At 41.9% G+C, this 15,865-nt stretch overlaps 1 protein-coding gene across 2 annotated transcripts in view; it reads left to right on the plus strand.

Moving 5' to 3' along the window:
• The window catches only part of TFB1M (transcription factor B1, mitochondrial), a 152,911-nt gene that overhangs the window by 59,735 nt on the left and 77,311 nt on the right, over nt 1–15,865 (plus strand). For both annotated transcript variants that reach the window (XM_075862686.1, XM_075862687.1), the window contains exon 4: nt 12,290–12,398. In XM_075862686.1, the coding sequence (XP_075718801.1) occupies nt 12,290–12,398 (109 nt within the window). The remainder of the gene's footprint in view (nt 1–12,289; nt 12,399–15,865) is intronic.

Genomic DNA, 15,865 nt, shown 5'->3' on the forward strand with positions numbered 1-15,865 from the left:
CATTACTGTGCTTTGCCAACACAATTGTAGGTGTGGTATACAGTATGCGCTACTCCAAGTGTGTCAGAGTACAGAATACTCGCACAATTTTTATGGCCCCTTTAGCTGATCCGCGTGGGTGCATGAAGTTTGACCGCCAACGATCATACATATGGCCGGTAATATGCATAATGCATTAATAACCACATTTTTCCTAATATTTAATTTTTTTTCTTTTTTAAAGTACACGAAGTTAAAACACGGTGGAACTCGTGTCGGGACAAATTCAGCCGTAAGCAGAACCAGGTTGGGAAAAGCGGAGAGGCTCCTTCCAAAAAAATAAAATAAATATATGATGTTCCTGAAGGATGTCATGGAACTTCGACCGTAAGTTAGGATTTTGGCGAATTTATTTAACTTTACTGTAATTTGTTCGTCATGCCATATCACAGGTCTAGTAGTTTTGGGTGAAAAAAACGCATACATATTTAAAATTTTTGGTGCCAGCGGCGCTTGTACGTGGCCTTCTTCCCCTTCATTCTTTGTACCTGCTTGTAATGTCAATCCCACACACACTGTAACAGCGATTCACGGTACATACTTCTGTGAGCTCCAACTACAAGTGTGTCAGGAATTGACAGTACTTTACTGGTTAAAAGCTATGTCGCTATGCCACGTTCAATACAGCTGATAGTCGTGGGGGCATGTAGTCGTGCCCCCAACAATATACAGTAGATGGCCTATTATGAAGAAAGGACATCTATTTTTAATTATGCTAGACTTATTATGTTCTACAAATTTTTACTTGTAATTAAATATGATTTTATGTAAATTATTATTTTCTAGAACAAGGGACAATTTGGAAGATGCGCAGGAAGTGAAATCTGATGCCACTCCGCTTGAGGAGCCAGAACCACAGTCTACTCCAAGTAACATATCTCCTCGTATCCCAACAGAGGACACGTTACTGCCATCCCCTACAACCAGGGTTGCTTCGAACCCACCTCCAAGGAGCGCTTCTCGTTGCAGCCGCGTGTCTTCTGCTAGTGCTGCGGTACAGGGCAAATAGGGATCTTATTGATGCAAGAGTCCTGGAGTACCAGAACAGAAGCGCCACAGAAAATCCAGAGGATACCTTCCTTCAGAGCCTTACCCCTCATCTTAGTCGGCTACCTCCAGAATGTCAGCTTAGAGTTCAGGGTGCAATGATTGTGATGCTCCAGGCAGCAATGCCACCCAATGATCCCAGGGCCATAGTCAGGGCAGTTGACTTGTGGCGTCTCCACAATGAAGAGCCCATCGATATCGCAATGATCAAACGCGGTCACTCCTGCACCGCCGCCTACACGAACTCCACAATATAGGCCTACGTACGAGTCCTCACCTAGACTCTTCAGCTAGGATAGGGGCCTGAACGTGCGTCCCGATTACTATGGCCCCCCATCAAGCGGGACAAGTTACACGGGGAACGTGGCATACCCCTACCAAGGCCATCATCAAGCCCACGAGAGGTCTGACATACATTCAACAGGTCGACCTGCCATCTCTGCTGCTGGGCCATTAGCCAATTAACTTTTTGAACTATAATTTTTGAGATATTTTCTCTTTTTCGTTGGCACCATGTTGGTGCATATGCTAACCATGTTGGTTATTTTGTATTTTCAGCTAAATAGTTGTTTGAGTTAACAAAAAAAAATCATGAAAAAAAAAAAATTGTGTCTTTATTGATTGGGTAGCGAAATTGGGTGTGACTTTACATGTCAGATGTTAGTATTCATATACTATGACCTATTGAGCATGGTGCGATTACCATCACAATCCGGCCGATCATCTGTTGTTTAGCTCTGTTGTCCACTGCACAGTGGATATCTGACAACACAGCCATTAAAACAAGATCAGCATTTTATTGCTGATACTCAGGTCCCCCCAACATTGTGTGATTGAGAAATACAGTTTTTATTTTTTTTATTTTCCAATTTTCATCAAATCTTGATCTTGAAGCGTCGATCATACCCAATGATGCAGTGTGGTCATTCAACACATAATGAGGTATTTGTCTATATTTTTGCAAAAATATTTTTTGGGGAGGTCATATCACAAATTAAAGCGCTGTCTGGGCAAGGCAAAGTACTACAATTTAAAAAAGTATTTATGCAAAAATATTTACGCTCGCAAGCCCACGTCAAGGGTCCTCATTCTCTTGCGAGTCCCTACACTAAATAAACAAACACGTATAACTAAACTGAATCAAATAACAAATGAAAAATAAATATTCAATGAGCAGCACAGACAGAGTCCTGCTGCCAGGGGACTGCGCCCTCAGGGGTCAGAAAATAGATTGCATAAATTTCACGGATAGGCAGTCCAGACGATCCAGGTCTTCTATGTGTAGTCTGATCTAGCGGGACCTCAGCAGAAGCAGCATATTGTTTGACATCTGTGTCCAAACAAGTATCGTGAATCCTGGTGAAGTTGTGTAATATCAGACATGCTTTTGTCGCCAGGGTCACATTGTCCGGATCCATCGGTATGGCAAACATCAACACTCCATTTATGTGTTAAAATCCCAAAGGCGCACTCCACATACCGACGTGCATGTGTCAGCCGATAGTTAAAAATGCGCCTCCTGTTGTCCAAACCTCGACGAGGGAATGGACGCATGACGTGGGGAGACAGTGCAAAGCCTTCATCAGCCACAATTACAAATGGGGCTGGCGGTCCAGATGGTCCTGGTAGTGGTCTGGATTCCGGGAGGGGCAGCTGGTTTGATTGAAGCCGTTCATCCATTCTGGAAGCCCTAAAGATGCGAGCATCCGCAGTGCTCCCATAGGCCCCAATATCCACAATTATAAACCTGTAGTTGCTGTCAGCCAAGGCTAACAGCACTACAGAGAAAAACTGCTGATAATTGTAGTATTGGGACCCTGAGTGAGGCGGCTTCCGCACACGAATGTGCTTTCCATCAAGCGCCCCAATTCAGTTTGGAAATTGGGTGCATTCCAGATAGCCTTCTGCAATTCTTATTCTGCTGTTGGCTGTGGCATCACCGTCTCTCTGAGTAGATGCCAGATTGACTCGCACGTCGCCTGGATAATCCGAGAGATGGTGGTGTTACCCAGCAGAAACTCAAAGGAGTTCCCTGTTGCCAGAAATCTGAAAAAGTTTAAAAAAATAAAACATGATGAGTATTTTTAAAAAGAGGTAATTTTTTTTAATGCTAGCTGTATGAGGGTGACATGGCGGGTTTATGGAAAGGGGGCATTTACGTTAATGCTAGCTGTATGAGGGAGACATGGTGGGTTTATGGAATGGTGGCATTTACGTTAATGCTAGCTGTATGAGGGTGACACGGTGGGTTTATGGAAAGGGGGCATTTACGTTACCTTAAAGAGGCTCTGTCACCAGATTTTGCAACCCCTATCTGCTATTGCAGCAGATAGGCGCTGCAATGTAGATTACACTAACGTTTTTATTTTAAAAAAACGAACATTTTTGGCCAAGTTATGACCATTTTTGTAGTTATGCAAATGAGGCTTGCAAAAGTCCAAGTGGGTGTGTTTAAAAGTAAAAGTCCAAGTGGGCGTGTATTATGTGCTTACATCGGGGCGTTTTTAATACTTTTACTAGCTGGGCGTTCTGATGAGAAGTAGCATCCACTTCTCTTCAGAACGCCCAGCTTCTGCCAGATCACGCTGTGACGTCACTCACAGGTCCTGCATCGTGTCAGACGAGCGAGGACACATCGGCACCAGAGGCTACAGTTGATTCTGCAGCAGCATCAGTGTTTGCAGGTAAGTAGCTACATCGACTTACCTGCTAACGCCGATGCTGCTGCAGAATCAACTGAAGCCTCTGGTGCCGATGTGTCCTCGCTAGTCTGACACGATGCAGGACCTGTGAGTGACGTCACAGCGTGATCTGGCAGAAGCTGGGCGTTCTGAAGAGAAGTGGATGATACTTCTCGTCAGAGCGCCCAGCTAGTAAAAGTATTAAAAACGCCCCGATGTACGCACATAATACACGCCCACTTGGACTTTTACTTTTAAACACACCCACTTGGACTTTTGCAAGCCTCCTTTGCATGACTACAAAAATGGTCATAACTTGGCCAAAAATGCTCGTTTTTTAAAAATAAAAACGTTACTGTAATCTACATTGCAGCGCCTATCTGCTGCAATAGCAGATAGGGGTTGCAAAATCTGGTGACAGAGCCTCTTTAAGGTGATCAGTCGTTCTTCAGGAGAAATGAAGCGCCTCATATATGTGTCCTGGAGAGTAATTCCAGGACGCACGACCTCAAGCAGACAATAAAAGGTGCTGATTGACATATGGCAGAAATTGTAAAATTTTTCTGTGTGCTGCCGCAGGTCACGGTAGAGTGTATGGAAATGCCCTTTAGTAGCCTGTCGGGAGACAATGGGATGAACCCAATACATCCTTCTCCTCCTTGGATCTTCTTCCAGCATGGCAGATTGCTGTCCAAAGCACCGAGAAAGAAGCCAGGCTAAAAGGACACAATCAACTGGTTTGGAGCACGTTTTCTGTCAAAAAAAAGGCAAGAAACGAATGCAAGACAAGCAGAGGAATCTCAAACTGTTCTCTATGCTCTGAAAGCTACTGAAAACCGCGCCAAAATGATAATGTGACGTTCCTATGGGTGTTCCCTGTATCATGTGACAAGTCTAAGTTAATTTTAATACCTTCCGTTTTTTTTAACAAACCGTTTCCAACGGAAGACTGCACAATGTCCGTTTAAAACGGAAAAACGGAACGAAACAGAAAGCACATGGAAGTCATAACGGACACACGGATCCGTTATAAACGGACATTAAAACGGTGAAGGATGTGTGTATGAGGCCTAATATAACGGAAGCCCCAAAACCCTGCAGGTGCTCATTCATTTCCAAGACTTTTGAGTCAGGTGCAGAATTAGGGTAATAAATATTGAGTTGCATTTTTCTGTTCACACCTACTGTGTATTAAAATAGAATATCTGAAGAAAAAAAATTATTAATTTCACATTCCCTTTGCTTGAACCCTCTCCCTCCCAAGGACTTCTCTAAGGCTATGTTCACACGGAGTATTTTGGGGGAGGAATATCTGCCTCAAAATTCCATTTGGAACTTTGAGGCAGATATTCCTCTCCCTGCACGCCGATTTTCGCGGCAATTATCGCGCCGTTTTTCGCCCGCGGCCATTGAGCGCCGCGGGCATAAAACAGCGAGATATACACATTCTCCTGCCTCCCATTGAAGTCAATGGGAGGTCGGAGGCGGAAGCGCCCGAAGATAGGGCATGTCGCTTCTTTTTCCCGCGAGGCAGTTTTACTGCTCGCGGGAAAAAGACGCCGACGCCTCCCATTGAAATCAATGGGAGGCGTTCTCGGGCCGTTTCTGCCGAGTTTTGCGACGCGGTTTCCGCGTCAAAAAATCGGCAAAATACCCCGTGTGAACATAGCCTTAGAGTCATTGTAGGAAGGCACTTCAGTAGGACGTTATTTGATACATCTTTGCTACTAACAGCTATAACTCTGGATGATAGCTGAATCTGGGATACAGTACTTATTTGAAAGCTCTAGCTACGATACAGCCTGAGTTAGAGCCAATTCAAATAGGAGCTGCCTGAATTTGCTCCCAAATTCGATGACCGCTTCCTTAGAAAAATCCTGTTACAAGCTACGGTCATAGCGATAACGATTATCACTAGAGAGGAATGTCTAATATATTTCTTATGGATGGAAAAGATTTACTCAGAAAATACATTTTCGTCCACTGATGGCTGTCATAAATTGTCGTTTCCAACTCGTTCTACAAAAAGATATCAATGTTAGTTTACGTTTATGGATTAGAGATTATTTCAGTCACGTTGCCGTCAATCTGTGCTTATTACCACGACTTTCTGTGCATCTCTTAATAAATGAGTCACATCTTTCTTCTGCAAGCTTCAGACTAACGCCCCATGTACACGACCGTGTTCAGTCCGTGATATACGGTCCGCATGTCGGCCGCTAGTCCCGGACCGAACACAGTGCAGGGAGCCGGGCTCCTAGCATCATACTTATCTATGACGCTAGCTGTCACTGCCGCGCTGCGCGACAACTGTTTCGTACTGTAATCATGTTTTCAGTACAGGACCGTAGTTCTGTGGACAGGCAGTGACACCTAGCGTCATAGATAAGTATGATGCTAGGAGTCCGGCTCCCTGCACTGTGCTTGGTCCGGGACATGCGTCCGACGTGCGGACGATATATCACGGACCGAACAGTCAGTCGCCAGTCTTAGTTGATCTGGTCTAATGTCTGCCCACATAGAGCTGACACCTTCTCTCAGGGTTGTTCATCTGATTATTTACAGAACAATTTACCCAAAAATCACGGACAGCCAACATTTTTTGCAGACAAATTCGAAAACCATAGTGAATTATAAAGATAATTAATATAAGTCTATAGCTGAAATTAACACATTTAGCAGCATGTACTGTGACGTCTAAAATGATGGTAATCCCAATCCCAATAATCGATACACCCTCCTCCAACTTAAATGAAATCATGGACACACAATTTTTTTTTTACAGACACTGGAAAAAATTCCCCTGTTTTTACGGACTGCCCAGGAATTTACGGATGGTTGGCAACCCTGCCTCCTCCACCACACCATGTTGAAATCTCACACATGCTCTTCAGTACAAGCTGCAGTCAACTTGGCTCAGCAGTGAGAGGGAGACCATTTTACCGCAGCAGTTTTACTGAGGAACTTTTAACTCCACCTCTTGCGTTTTTTACTGTAGAGCCAGAAAGACTGCAACTTGTAATGAGCATGTGTGTGAGTCAGGGTGACTGCGGCTAGTACTGAGCATGTGTGAGAGCCAGGGTGACTGCGACTAGTACTGAGCATGCATGAGAGCCAGGGTGACTGCGACTAGTTCTTAGCATGTGTGAGATTTCAGCATCGTGCAGGGGAGGAAGGACACTGATAAGAGCTTGTCAGCTCTAGGCGGGCAGAGATTCAGCTTTGCTTTTGAATACACAACTCATGAGCTCCAGGACTCCAAGAGTATTTTAACATGGGTTTTCACAGTACATCAGACTCATCAGGTCTAAGAGATTTATTTAATAATGTAAGCAGTTTATATTGTGAAATGTGGTGACAGATCTTCTTTAACCCCTTTAGGACGCAGCCTGTTTTGGCCTTGTGGCACAGCCGATTTTTTTCAAATCTGACGTGTCACTTTATGTGGTAATAACTCAGGAATGCTTTTACCTATCCAAGCGATTCTGAGATTGTTTTCTCGTGACATATTGTACTTTATGATAGTGGAAAAATTTGGTCGATAAATTCAATATTTATTTGTGAAAAACACCAAAATTTAGAGAAAATGTGCAAAAATGTGCATTTTTCTAAATTTAAATGTATCTGCTTGTAAAACCGATAGTAATACCACACAAAATAGTCACTAGTTACCATTTCCCATATGTCTACTTTATATTTGCATCGTTTTTTGAACATCCTTTTATTTTTCTAGGACGTTACGAGGCTTAGAACTTTAGCAGCAATTTCTCACATTTTCAAGAAAATTTCAAAAGGTTATTTTTACAGGGGCCAGTTCAGTTCTGAACTGGTTTTGAGGGCCTTATATATTATAATACCCCAATAAATCACTCCATTTTAAAAACTGCACCCCTCAAAGTATTCAAAAGAGTATTCAGAAAGTATTTTAACCCTTTAGGCGTTTCACAGGAAATAAAGCAAAGTAGAGGGGAAATGTACAAATTTCTCTTTTTTTTGCTTAAATTCATTTGTAATAAAGAAAATTGTGTAACACAGAAGGTTTTACCGGAGGAATACAACTCAATATTTATTGCCCAGGTCCTGCAGTTTTTAGGAATATCCCACATGTGGCCCTAGTGCGGTAATGGACCGAAACACCGGCCTCAGAAGCAAAGGAGCACTTTGGGGCCTGCTTATTTTTAGACTATATTTTAGGCACCATGTCGAGTTTGAAGAGGTCTTGTGGTGCCAAAACAGTGGAAACTCCCCAAAAGTGACCCCATTTTGGAAACTAGACCCCTCAAGGAATTTATCTAGGGGTATAGTGAGCACTTTGACCCCACAGGTATTTTGCTATATTTATTGGAGTTAGTCTGTGAAAATGAAAATGTACTTTTTTTCTGAAATAACATAGAAATTTTTAATATTTACAAGGAATAAAGAAGAAAATTCACCCCAAAATTTGTAAAGCATTTTCTCCCGATTATGTAAATACCCCATATGTGGTAATAAACTGCTGTTTGGACCCACGGCAGAGCTCAGAAGGGAGGGAGCGCCATTTGGATTTTGGAGCACAGATTTTGCTGGATTGATTTTTAGTGCCATGTCGCGATTGCAACCCCCTGGAGGGAACAAAATAGTGGAAACACCCCAAAAGTGACCCTATTTTGGAAACTAGACCCCTCAAGGAATTTTTTTAGGGGTATAGTGAGCATTTATATCACACAGGTCTTTTGCAGAATTTAGTAGAATTAGGCCGTGAAAATGAATATAAACATTATTGTCCACTAAAATGTTGAATTTTTTCATTTTCAAAAGGGATAAAGGAGAAAAAGTTGCCCTAAATTTGTAACGCAATCTCTCCCGAGTATGACAATACCCCACATGTGGTAATAATTTATTTTTTTAATAGAAATTAATTAACCTTTGCAGGACTGATCCTTTTTTGCTTTTCCATTTTAGTTTTTCACTCCCCGCCTTCCAAACGCCATTATTTTTCCATGAATTGAGCGGTGTGAGGGCTTATTTTTGGCAGGACGAGCTGTAGTTTTTATTGGTACCATTTTTTGGTAGATGCAAATTTTTGATCACTTTTTATTACATTTTATTTAGAGCTTTGGTGGCCAAAAACAGTGATTTGGGCATTTTAAATTCTTTATTTCTTACGGTGTTCATAATGCACTATAAATAACAATTTAACTTTATTCTGCGGGTAAGTACGATTACGGCGATACCATATGTATATAGTTTTTTTTATGTTTTGCAGCGTTTGCACAATAAAATCACTTCCCTTTTCCCGTCCCTTGGTTGAACTTGATGGACATGTGTCTTTTTTCAGCTGTACTAACTATGTAACTATGTAACTATGTAACTTCTTTATAAAATAATTTATTTTCTGTGTCACCATATTCTTATAGCCGTAACTTTTTTATTTTTCAGTTAAAAAAGCGGTGTAAGGGCATGTTTTTTGCGGGACAGGTTGTAGTTTTTATTGGTACTATTTTCGGGTACATGCAACTTTTTGATCACTTTTTATTCTATATTTTGGGAGGGGTGGTGACCAAAAAATAGTGATTCTGACATTGTTTTTAGTTTATTTGTTTTGCGGGTTTTCACCGTGCGGTAAAAATAACATTATAGTTTTATAGATTGGGTCGTTATGAACGCGGTGATACCAAATATGTGTACTGTTTTTTAACGGTTTCATTTTTTCCCTATAATAAGAGACTTATTATAGGAAAAAAAAAATCTTTTATTTTTACACTTTTGTAAAACTTTTTTATTAACTTTTTTTTGCTTTTTTCCTTACTTTTGACACTTTATTTTTTGTTTATTAACTTTTCTTTTACTTTTTACACTTTATTTTTTTACCTGCAGCTCTGATCGCTGCTAGAATACATTACACTACCTTGGTAGTGTAACGTATTCCAACTGTCAGTGTGACGTCACAGTCAATCTGACAGTTAGGCTGGGTTCACACGACCTATTTTCAGACGTAAACGAGGCGTATTATGCCTCGTTTTACGTCTGAAAATAAGGCTACAATACGTCGGCAAACATCTGCCCATTCATTTGAATGGGTTTGCCGACGTACTGTGCAGACAACCTGTCATTTACTCGTCGTCGTTTGACAGCTGTCAAACGACGACGTGTAAAAATACAGCCTCGTCAAAAGAAGTGCAGGACACTTCTTTCAGACGTAATTTGAGCCGTTCTTCATTGAACTCAATGAAGCACAGCTCAAAATTTACGGCTGTCAGAGAAGCCTCACAAAATGCCTGAAACGCCTCGCAAAACGTCTGAAACGAGGCAGCTGTTTTCTCCTGAAAACAGTCTGTCTTTTCAGACGTATAAGCCTGCTACCGTGTGCACATACCCTAAGTCTAAGAGGACCAGCCAGAAGCTGATCCTCATAGGCTTGCATACATGGCAGACCCGGGGGCCGTTGTATGGCCCCCAGGTGCCATCACAAGCATCAGCAGCCCCCACAATTGGATGGGGGCTGCTGATGTGCTACAAACCCACTAAATGCGGAGATCGCAATCGAGCCCCGCATGTAATGGGTTAATTGCCGAAATCAGCGGCAATGAGCCGCTGATCGCCAACTAGTGGAGTGTCAGCTGTCAGGGACAGCTGACCTCCCGGTTCTTGATGCACACTGTCGCCGACACTGTCACAGACACTGTCATCGACAGTGTGCATTGCGAACGGCAGTAACGTCCTGTCACTGACAGGAAGTCTATCAGGAGGCTGATCCTGATAGGCTTCCGTACATGGCAGACACGGAGGCCATTACTTGGCCTCCGATCGCCATGCTAGCCATCTGCAAACCTCACGATTTTATCGTGAGGTCTGCCGATGAGCTAGAAACCCCTGAATGCGGTGATTGCAATTGATCACCGCAATCAAGGGGTTAATTGCCGGAATCAGCGGAAATAAACCGCTGATCGGCATACAGTGGAGTGTCAGCTGTCAGGGACAGCTGGCCTCCCGGTTAACGGTGCACACTGTCGCCGACAGTGTGCACCGGGAACTTCGCAGTAACTGTACGTCCCTGTGCCTTAAGACACTGGCCGCAGGGACGTACAGTTGCGTCCTGGTGCGCCTAGGGGTTAAGGAGTTAAAGGGGCATTCCCAATTTGAAGATTATACTTCAATAGGTTTCTTATGTAAATTAATAAAACTTTTTTCGCCGTTTCTGAGATATTCCTCCTCTTGGATCGGATGTCCTCTTCTTTGTATATGATCTGTTTCCAATAGATACAACCACCACCAGGATCCTGCAGCAGTGGCGCTTGCGCAGATGCGCCTCTACATCTTCCTATTTCTCTGGCTGAGTTCTCAGGAGCGCACATTGGTCTCGCATGCGCAGAAACTCCCGGCCCGGCCACCTCTCTCCTTTACAGTATAAGTGAATAGGACAGATCTCAGGCATTCGCAGTAGCCTGAGAACTGTCCTATTCAGCTCTCAGCACAGCCTCCCCTCCTCTTCCCCCCTGCAGTAGAAGTGAATAGGTACGGCTCCCCGGCATGTGAAGTAAGAGCCGTCCTATTTAGCTGTTCACGACACATCACTGCTGGGACTACTACAGCAGAGCCCTTATCAGGGCTTTCACACTTGTGCTTGCTCTGAAGCTCTTATCTCTATATGCAAATATAGAGATATCAGAATGGACTTTAGAGCAAACACAAATAGTTTGTAATACTGTGGACAAGTTTAGGAGACGGGAACACTGAACTGGAGAAAGAGGACACTGTACTTTTACACCACTCATAGAGAATGATAACAAGGGAGGAACGAGTAAGGCCTCTTGCACACGACCGTAAAAACACCCGTTATTGCGGGTCGTAATTACGACCCGCAATAACGGGCCCATAGACTTCTGTTAGTCACGGGTACCTTCCCGTTTTCTCACGGGAAGGTGCCCGTGCCGTTAAAAAAAATAGAACATGTTCTATTTTTTCATTTTACGGGCCGTGCTGCTATGCTTTATAATGGGAGCACGGCTCACAAAAGCGGCTGGCTGCCCGTGGCCGGCCGTGCTTGTAATTACGAGTCGTAATTACGAGCACGGTCGTGTGCATGAGGCCTTAACCTGTTAGACGTTATTTGAGCACTACGTTGTAATCCTAATGCTGCATGTAATACAATACATAGCAGCATCGGGAGCATGCATTCTGATGCAAGTGGTGCTGTGATATTTTCACAGCGCCATCTGCTGGTTATGTGAATGAAAAGAGCTTTGTACCGCCCACTCAAGCAGAAATTTCAGGGAACGAGGTGCAGTACCATGCAGTCCTGTAGTGTGATTGTGGGGTAAGATCAAACAATGGAGGGGTGTAATATATTGATTTTTGATAAATAAAAAGATTTAGGGAATAAAAAAAATGGGAGGGAAGATGGGAATAATCCTTTAAGTGTGACATCTTTGTTTATATATTATGTATGTGCATTTATGTATTTATCCACACATTATGACGCTATATAAACAAAAATAGTGATAATGATGTAGTCTAATATACTTGCTTTTTTTTTTGTACAGATGTTAAATGAAGCATCCATGGGAAAAGTGTGCATTGTACAGGGTGATATTCTTACATACAGAATGGACAAAGCATTTCCTAATCATTTGCGGAAAGCATGGGAAGAGGGTAAGTTTTTATTATTTAAAAAAAGAAAAGTACATTTTTGTATTATTAATGTAGATAAGTGGACAACTAATGCAACAGAACCACAAAATGAGATCTGTTTGCCAAGTTTTTAAATTCATTTTCTGATCATGACTGATCACAGTGCATTGTTTTTTTTCCCATTAACTTAAATAGAACAAATATTGGCTTGGACGAAAAAACAAAAACAAAACTGGATTGATTGAAAGACTGATACTATTTTTTCAATAGTTGTCCAAATAGTTACATAACTGATAAGGATGAAAAAAGACACAGGTCCGTCAAGTCCAACCTATGATCCTATGTGTCATTCCAGAGGAAGGCAAAACCCCCATGAGGTTGATGCCAATTGCCTCATTAGGGGAAAAATTCCTCCCTGATTCCAAATATTTTAATTAGAATAAATCCCTGGATCAACGTCCCATCTCCAGAATCTAGTTTCCATAACCTGTAATATTATCTTTTTCAAGAAAAGCATCAAGGCCCTTCTTGAACTTGTTCAAAGACCAAACCATCACAACATCCTGTGGCTGAGAGTTCCATAGTCTCACTGCTCTCACAGTAAAGAATCCCCGTCTGTGAAGGTGGTGAAACTTTTCTCCTCTAGACGTAGATGATGCCCCTTGTCCTTGTTACAGGCCCAGGTGTATAAAGATCATTAGAAAGATCTCTGTACTGTCCAATTATATATTTGTACATTGTAATGAGATCGTCTGTTAGCCGTCTTTTTTCTAAACTGAAAAGCCCTTTCTTGGTACTGCAATCACCCGTTCCCTTAATTACCTTGGTCGCCCTTCTTTGTAACGGTCCTAGTTCAACCATATCCTTCTTATATCCCAGGTGCCCAAAATTCTACACAATATTCCATATGTGGTCTGACTAGTGATTTGTATAGAGGAAAAAATATGTTCTTGTCATGAGCAACTATGCCTCTTTTGCTGTATCCCTTGTTTTTATTTCCTTTGGCAGCAGCTAGCTAGCACTGGTTGCTAAAGGTAAATGTACTGCCCACCAATATACCCAAATCTTTTTCACTAGTAGTTTTACTCATTGAAGGACCCCAGGGCTGTCTGACCATATTTCCTGTTAGGGCATACTTAGGTATGTCCTAATAACTGCGCTGTGTACTATCAGTACACAGGCTAATGTACTGGCATATAGATATATGCCAGTACATTGAAGTTTAAAAATAAAAAAGTAAAAAAATAAATTAAGTAGTGTTAAATAAAATAAAAAAAACACATACACAAACATACACACAAATTAAGATAAGTATCGATACATAAAATATACACATATTTGGTATCGTCGCGACCCTAATAACTCATTTATAGCGTCATTCATGTTTACGCTGTTATAAAATAAAAAAACTTTCTTTCGCTTATTAATGTAAGGCACGAGGTAATATGAATTTTGAACCTCCATGTGCCTCACATTAATAGTAATTAACCCCATCATGTACCTCACATTAACCCAATTTTGTCTATTATGACTGAGGAACATGATGGGGTTAATTACTATTAATGTGAGGCACGTAGAGGTTCAAAATTCATCACACCCTGCGCCTCACATCAGAAAATGTTAGAACTTTTTTTAGTATTATTATTATTGTTGGCAAAAGTATCGTTTTGGTATCGAGTATCGCAATACTACATGAAGTATCGGTGTCGAAGTCCAAATTCTGGTATCGTGACATCCCTAAACCGTACATTTATCCACATTAAAGTTAATTTGCCATTTCTCTGCCCAAAGCTCTGTGTTGATTACTTTACAGAGATTAATATCTTCTGCAAATACTGAAATTATACTCTGTAAACCCTCTACAAGGTCATTTATAAACATATTAAAAAAAATAAAAAATGAGGGCCCAATACTGACACCTGTGGAACCCAACTGGTAACTGTGACCCACTCTGAGGCCCCATGCACATGACCGTGCCCGTAATCACGGCCCGCGATGCTGACGGCCGCCCGTATTTTCGGGCCGTGCTCCCATATATAGTATGGGAGCACGGCCTGTAAAACATTAAAAAACAGACATGCTCCATAATTCCCAGCACAGTTCTACGGCACGGACACCCATCTACAGCGATACGCAAAGGTTTCCACGGCCAATAGAACTGAATGGGTCCATAAAACCGCGGACTGTATTACTATCCGCGGTTTTACGGTCGTGTGTATGGGGCCTTAGGATGTACCATTAATAACCAACCTCTTTTCTATCACTGAGCCAGTAGTTTACCCAATTACTAGGGCTGGGCGGTTATGACCTAAATCAAAATCGTGATTAATTGAACATGTAACCTCGTTTAAAATTAATGAATGATTATTTAGGCCACACACCCTTTTGCATACCGTGCCTCCTATTTGCATACTACACCATTGAATTTATATTTAGTGAATAGTAGAGCTGAGACCTTACGGCTCCCTGCTCTACCATTGGTTTCAACTGTATCTGCGACTTGAGGACACAGATACAGTTGAAACCATAAAAAATTTCAATGAACCTGATTTGCGCAAGATAAGGACTGTTAATTGCACTGAATTTCGGTTTTGTTTTTTTTCCTATTAATTGCCCAGGCCTACCAATTACACATATTTTCCCCCAGTCCCAGCATTTTCATTTTATAAACCAACCTTTTATGCAGCACAGTATCAAACACCTTTGAAAAGTCTAGATACACCACATCCACAGCCTTACCCAGGTCCAGTCTAGAAATTACCTCCTCATAGAAGCTAATCAGATTGGTTTGACAGGACAGATCCATCATAAACCAATGCTGATGCTGCGTTAACCGTTTATTTGCATTGAGATACTCGAGAATAGCATCTCTTAGAAAACCATCAAATATTTTACCCACAATGGAGGTTAAACTTACAGGTCTACACTTTTTGAGCCCTTTTTGAATATTGGCATCAAATTTGCTTTGCGCACAGTTGAAAATATCTGTTGTAAAATAGAAAAAAAATTAGCACTACCCGATGCCTCCTCTGCCGGTGGACTTTGGCCCTGGGAAGCTCCTGATGTCATTGTCCATATAAGGACAGAGACATCAGGAGCCTCTCCAGGGCCTGATTCCCGGGCATTTCGCTTCCTGAGCAGGGTGGTGCTGCTTTCGGCACTGTGCAGTAAAGCTTCAGTGACAAAACTTCCCATATATACACACTAATGTCACTGGAGCTTCCCTAAGTATATGTTTTACATATACCTGTGATAGATGTATAACAGTGACATCCGTCACTTATAGGCTCCCATGTTTAAAAAAATAAAAAGGATACTTCGCGATCTGCGTTTTTTGCGAAACTCTCAGGATGGAATAGCGTAGTTTGCTCTTCTATTGCAGGACGATGAAGGCCAAAAGGCTTTCCCAACGTATGCGATAAACGTAGATCAGACATAGGGTTGTCACGATACCAGAATTTGGACTTTGATACCGAAACTTTGTGTAG

Source organism: Rhinoderma darwinii, chromosome 4, assembly GCF_050947455.1.
Source record: "Rhinoderma darwinii isolate aRhiDar2 chromosome 4, aRhiDar2.hap1, whole genome shotgun sequence".
Classification (NCBI taxonomy): Eukaryota; Metazoa; Chordata; class Amphibia; order Anura; family Rhinodermatidae; genus Rhinoderma; species Rhinoderma darwinii.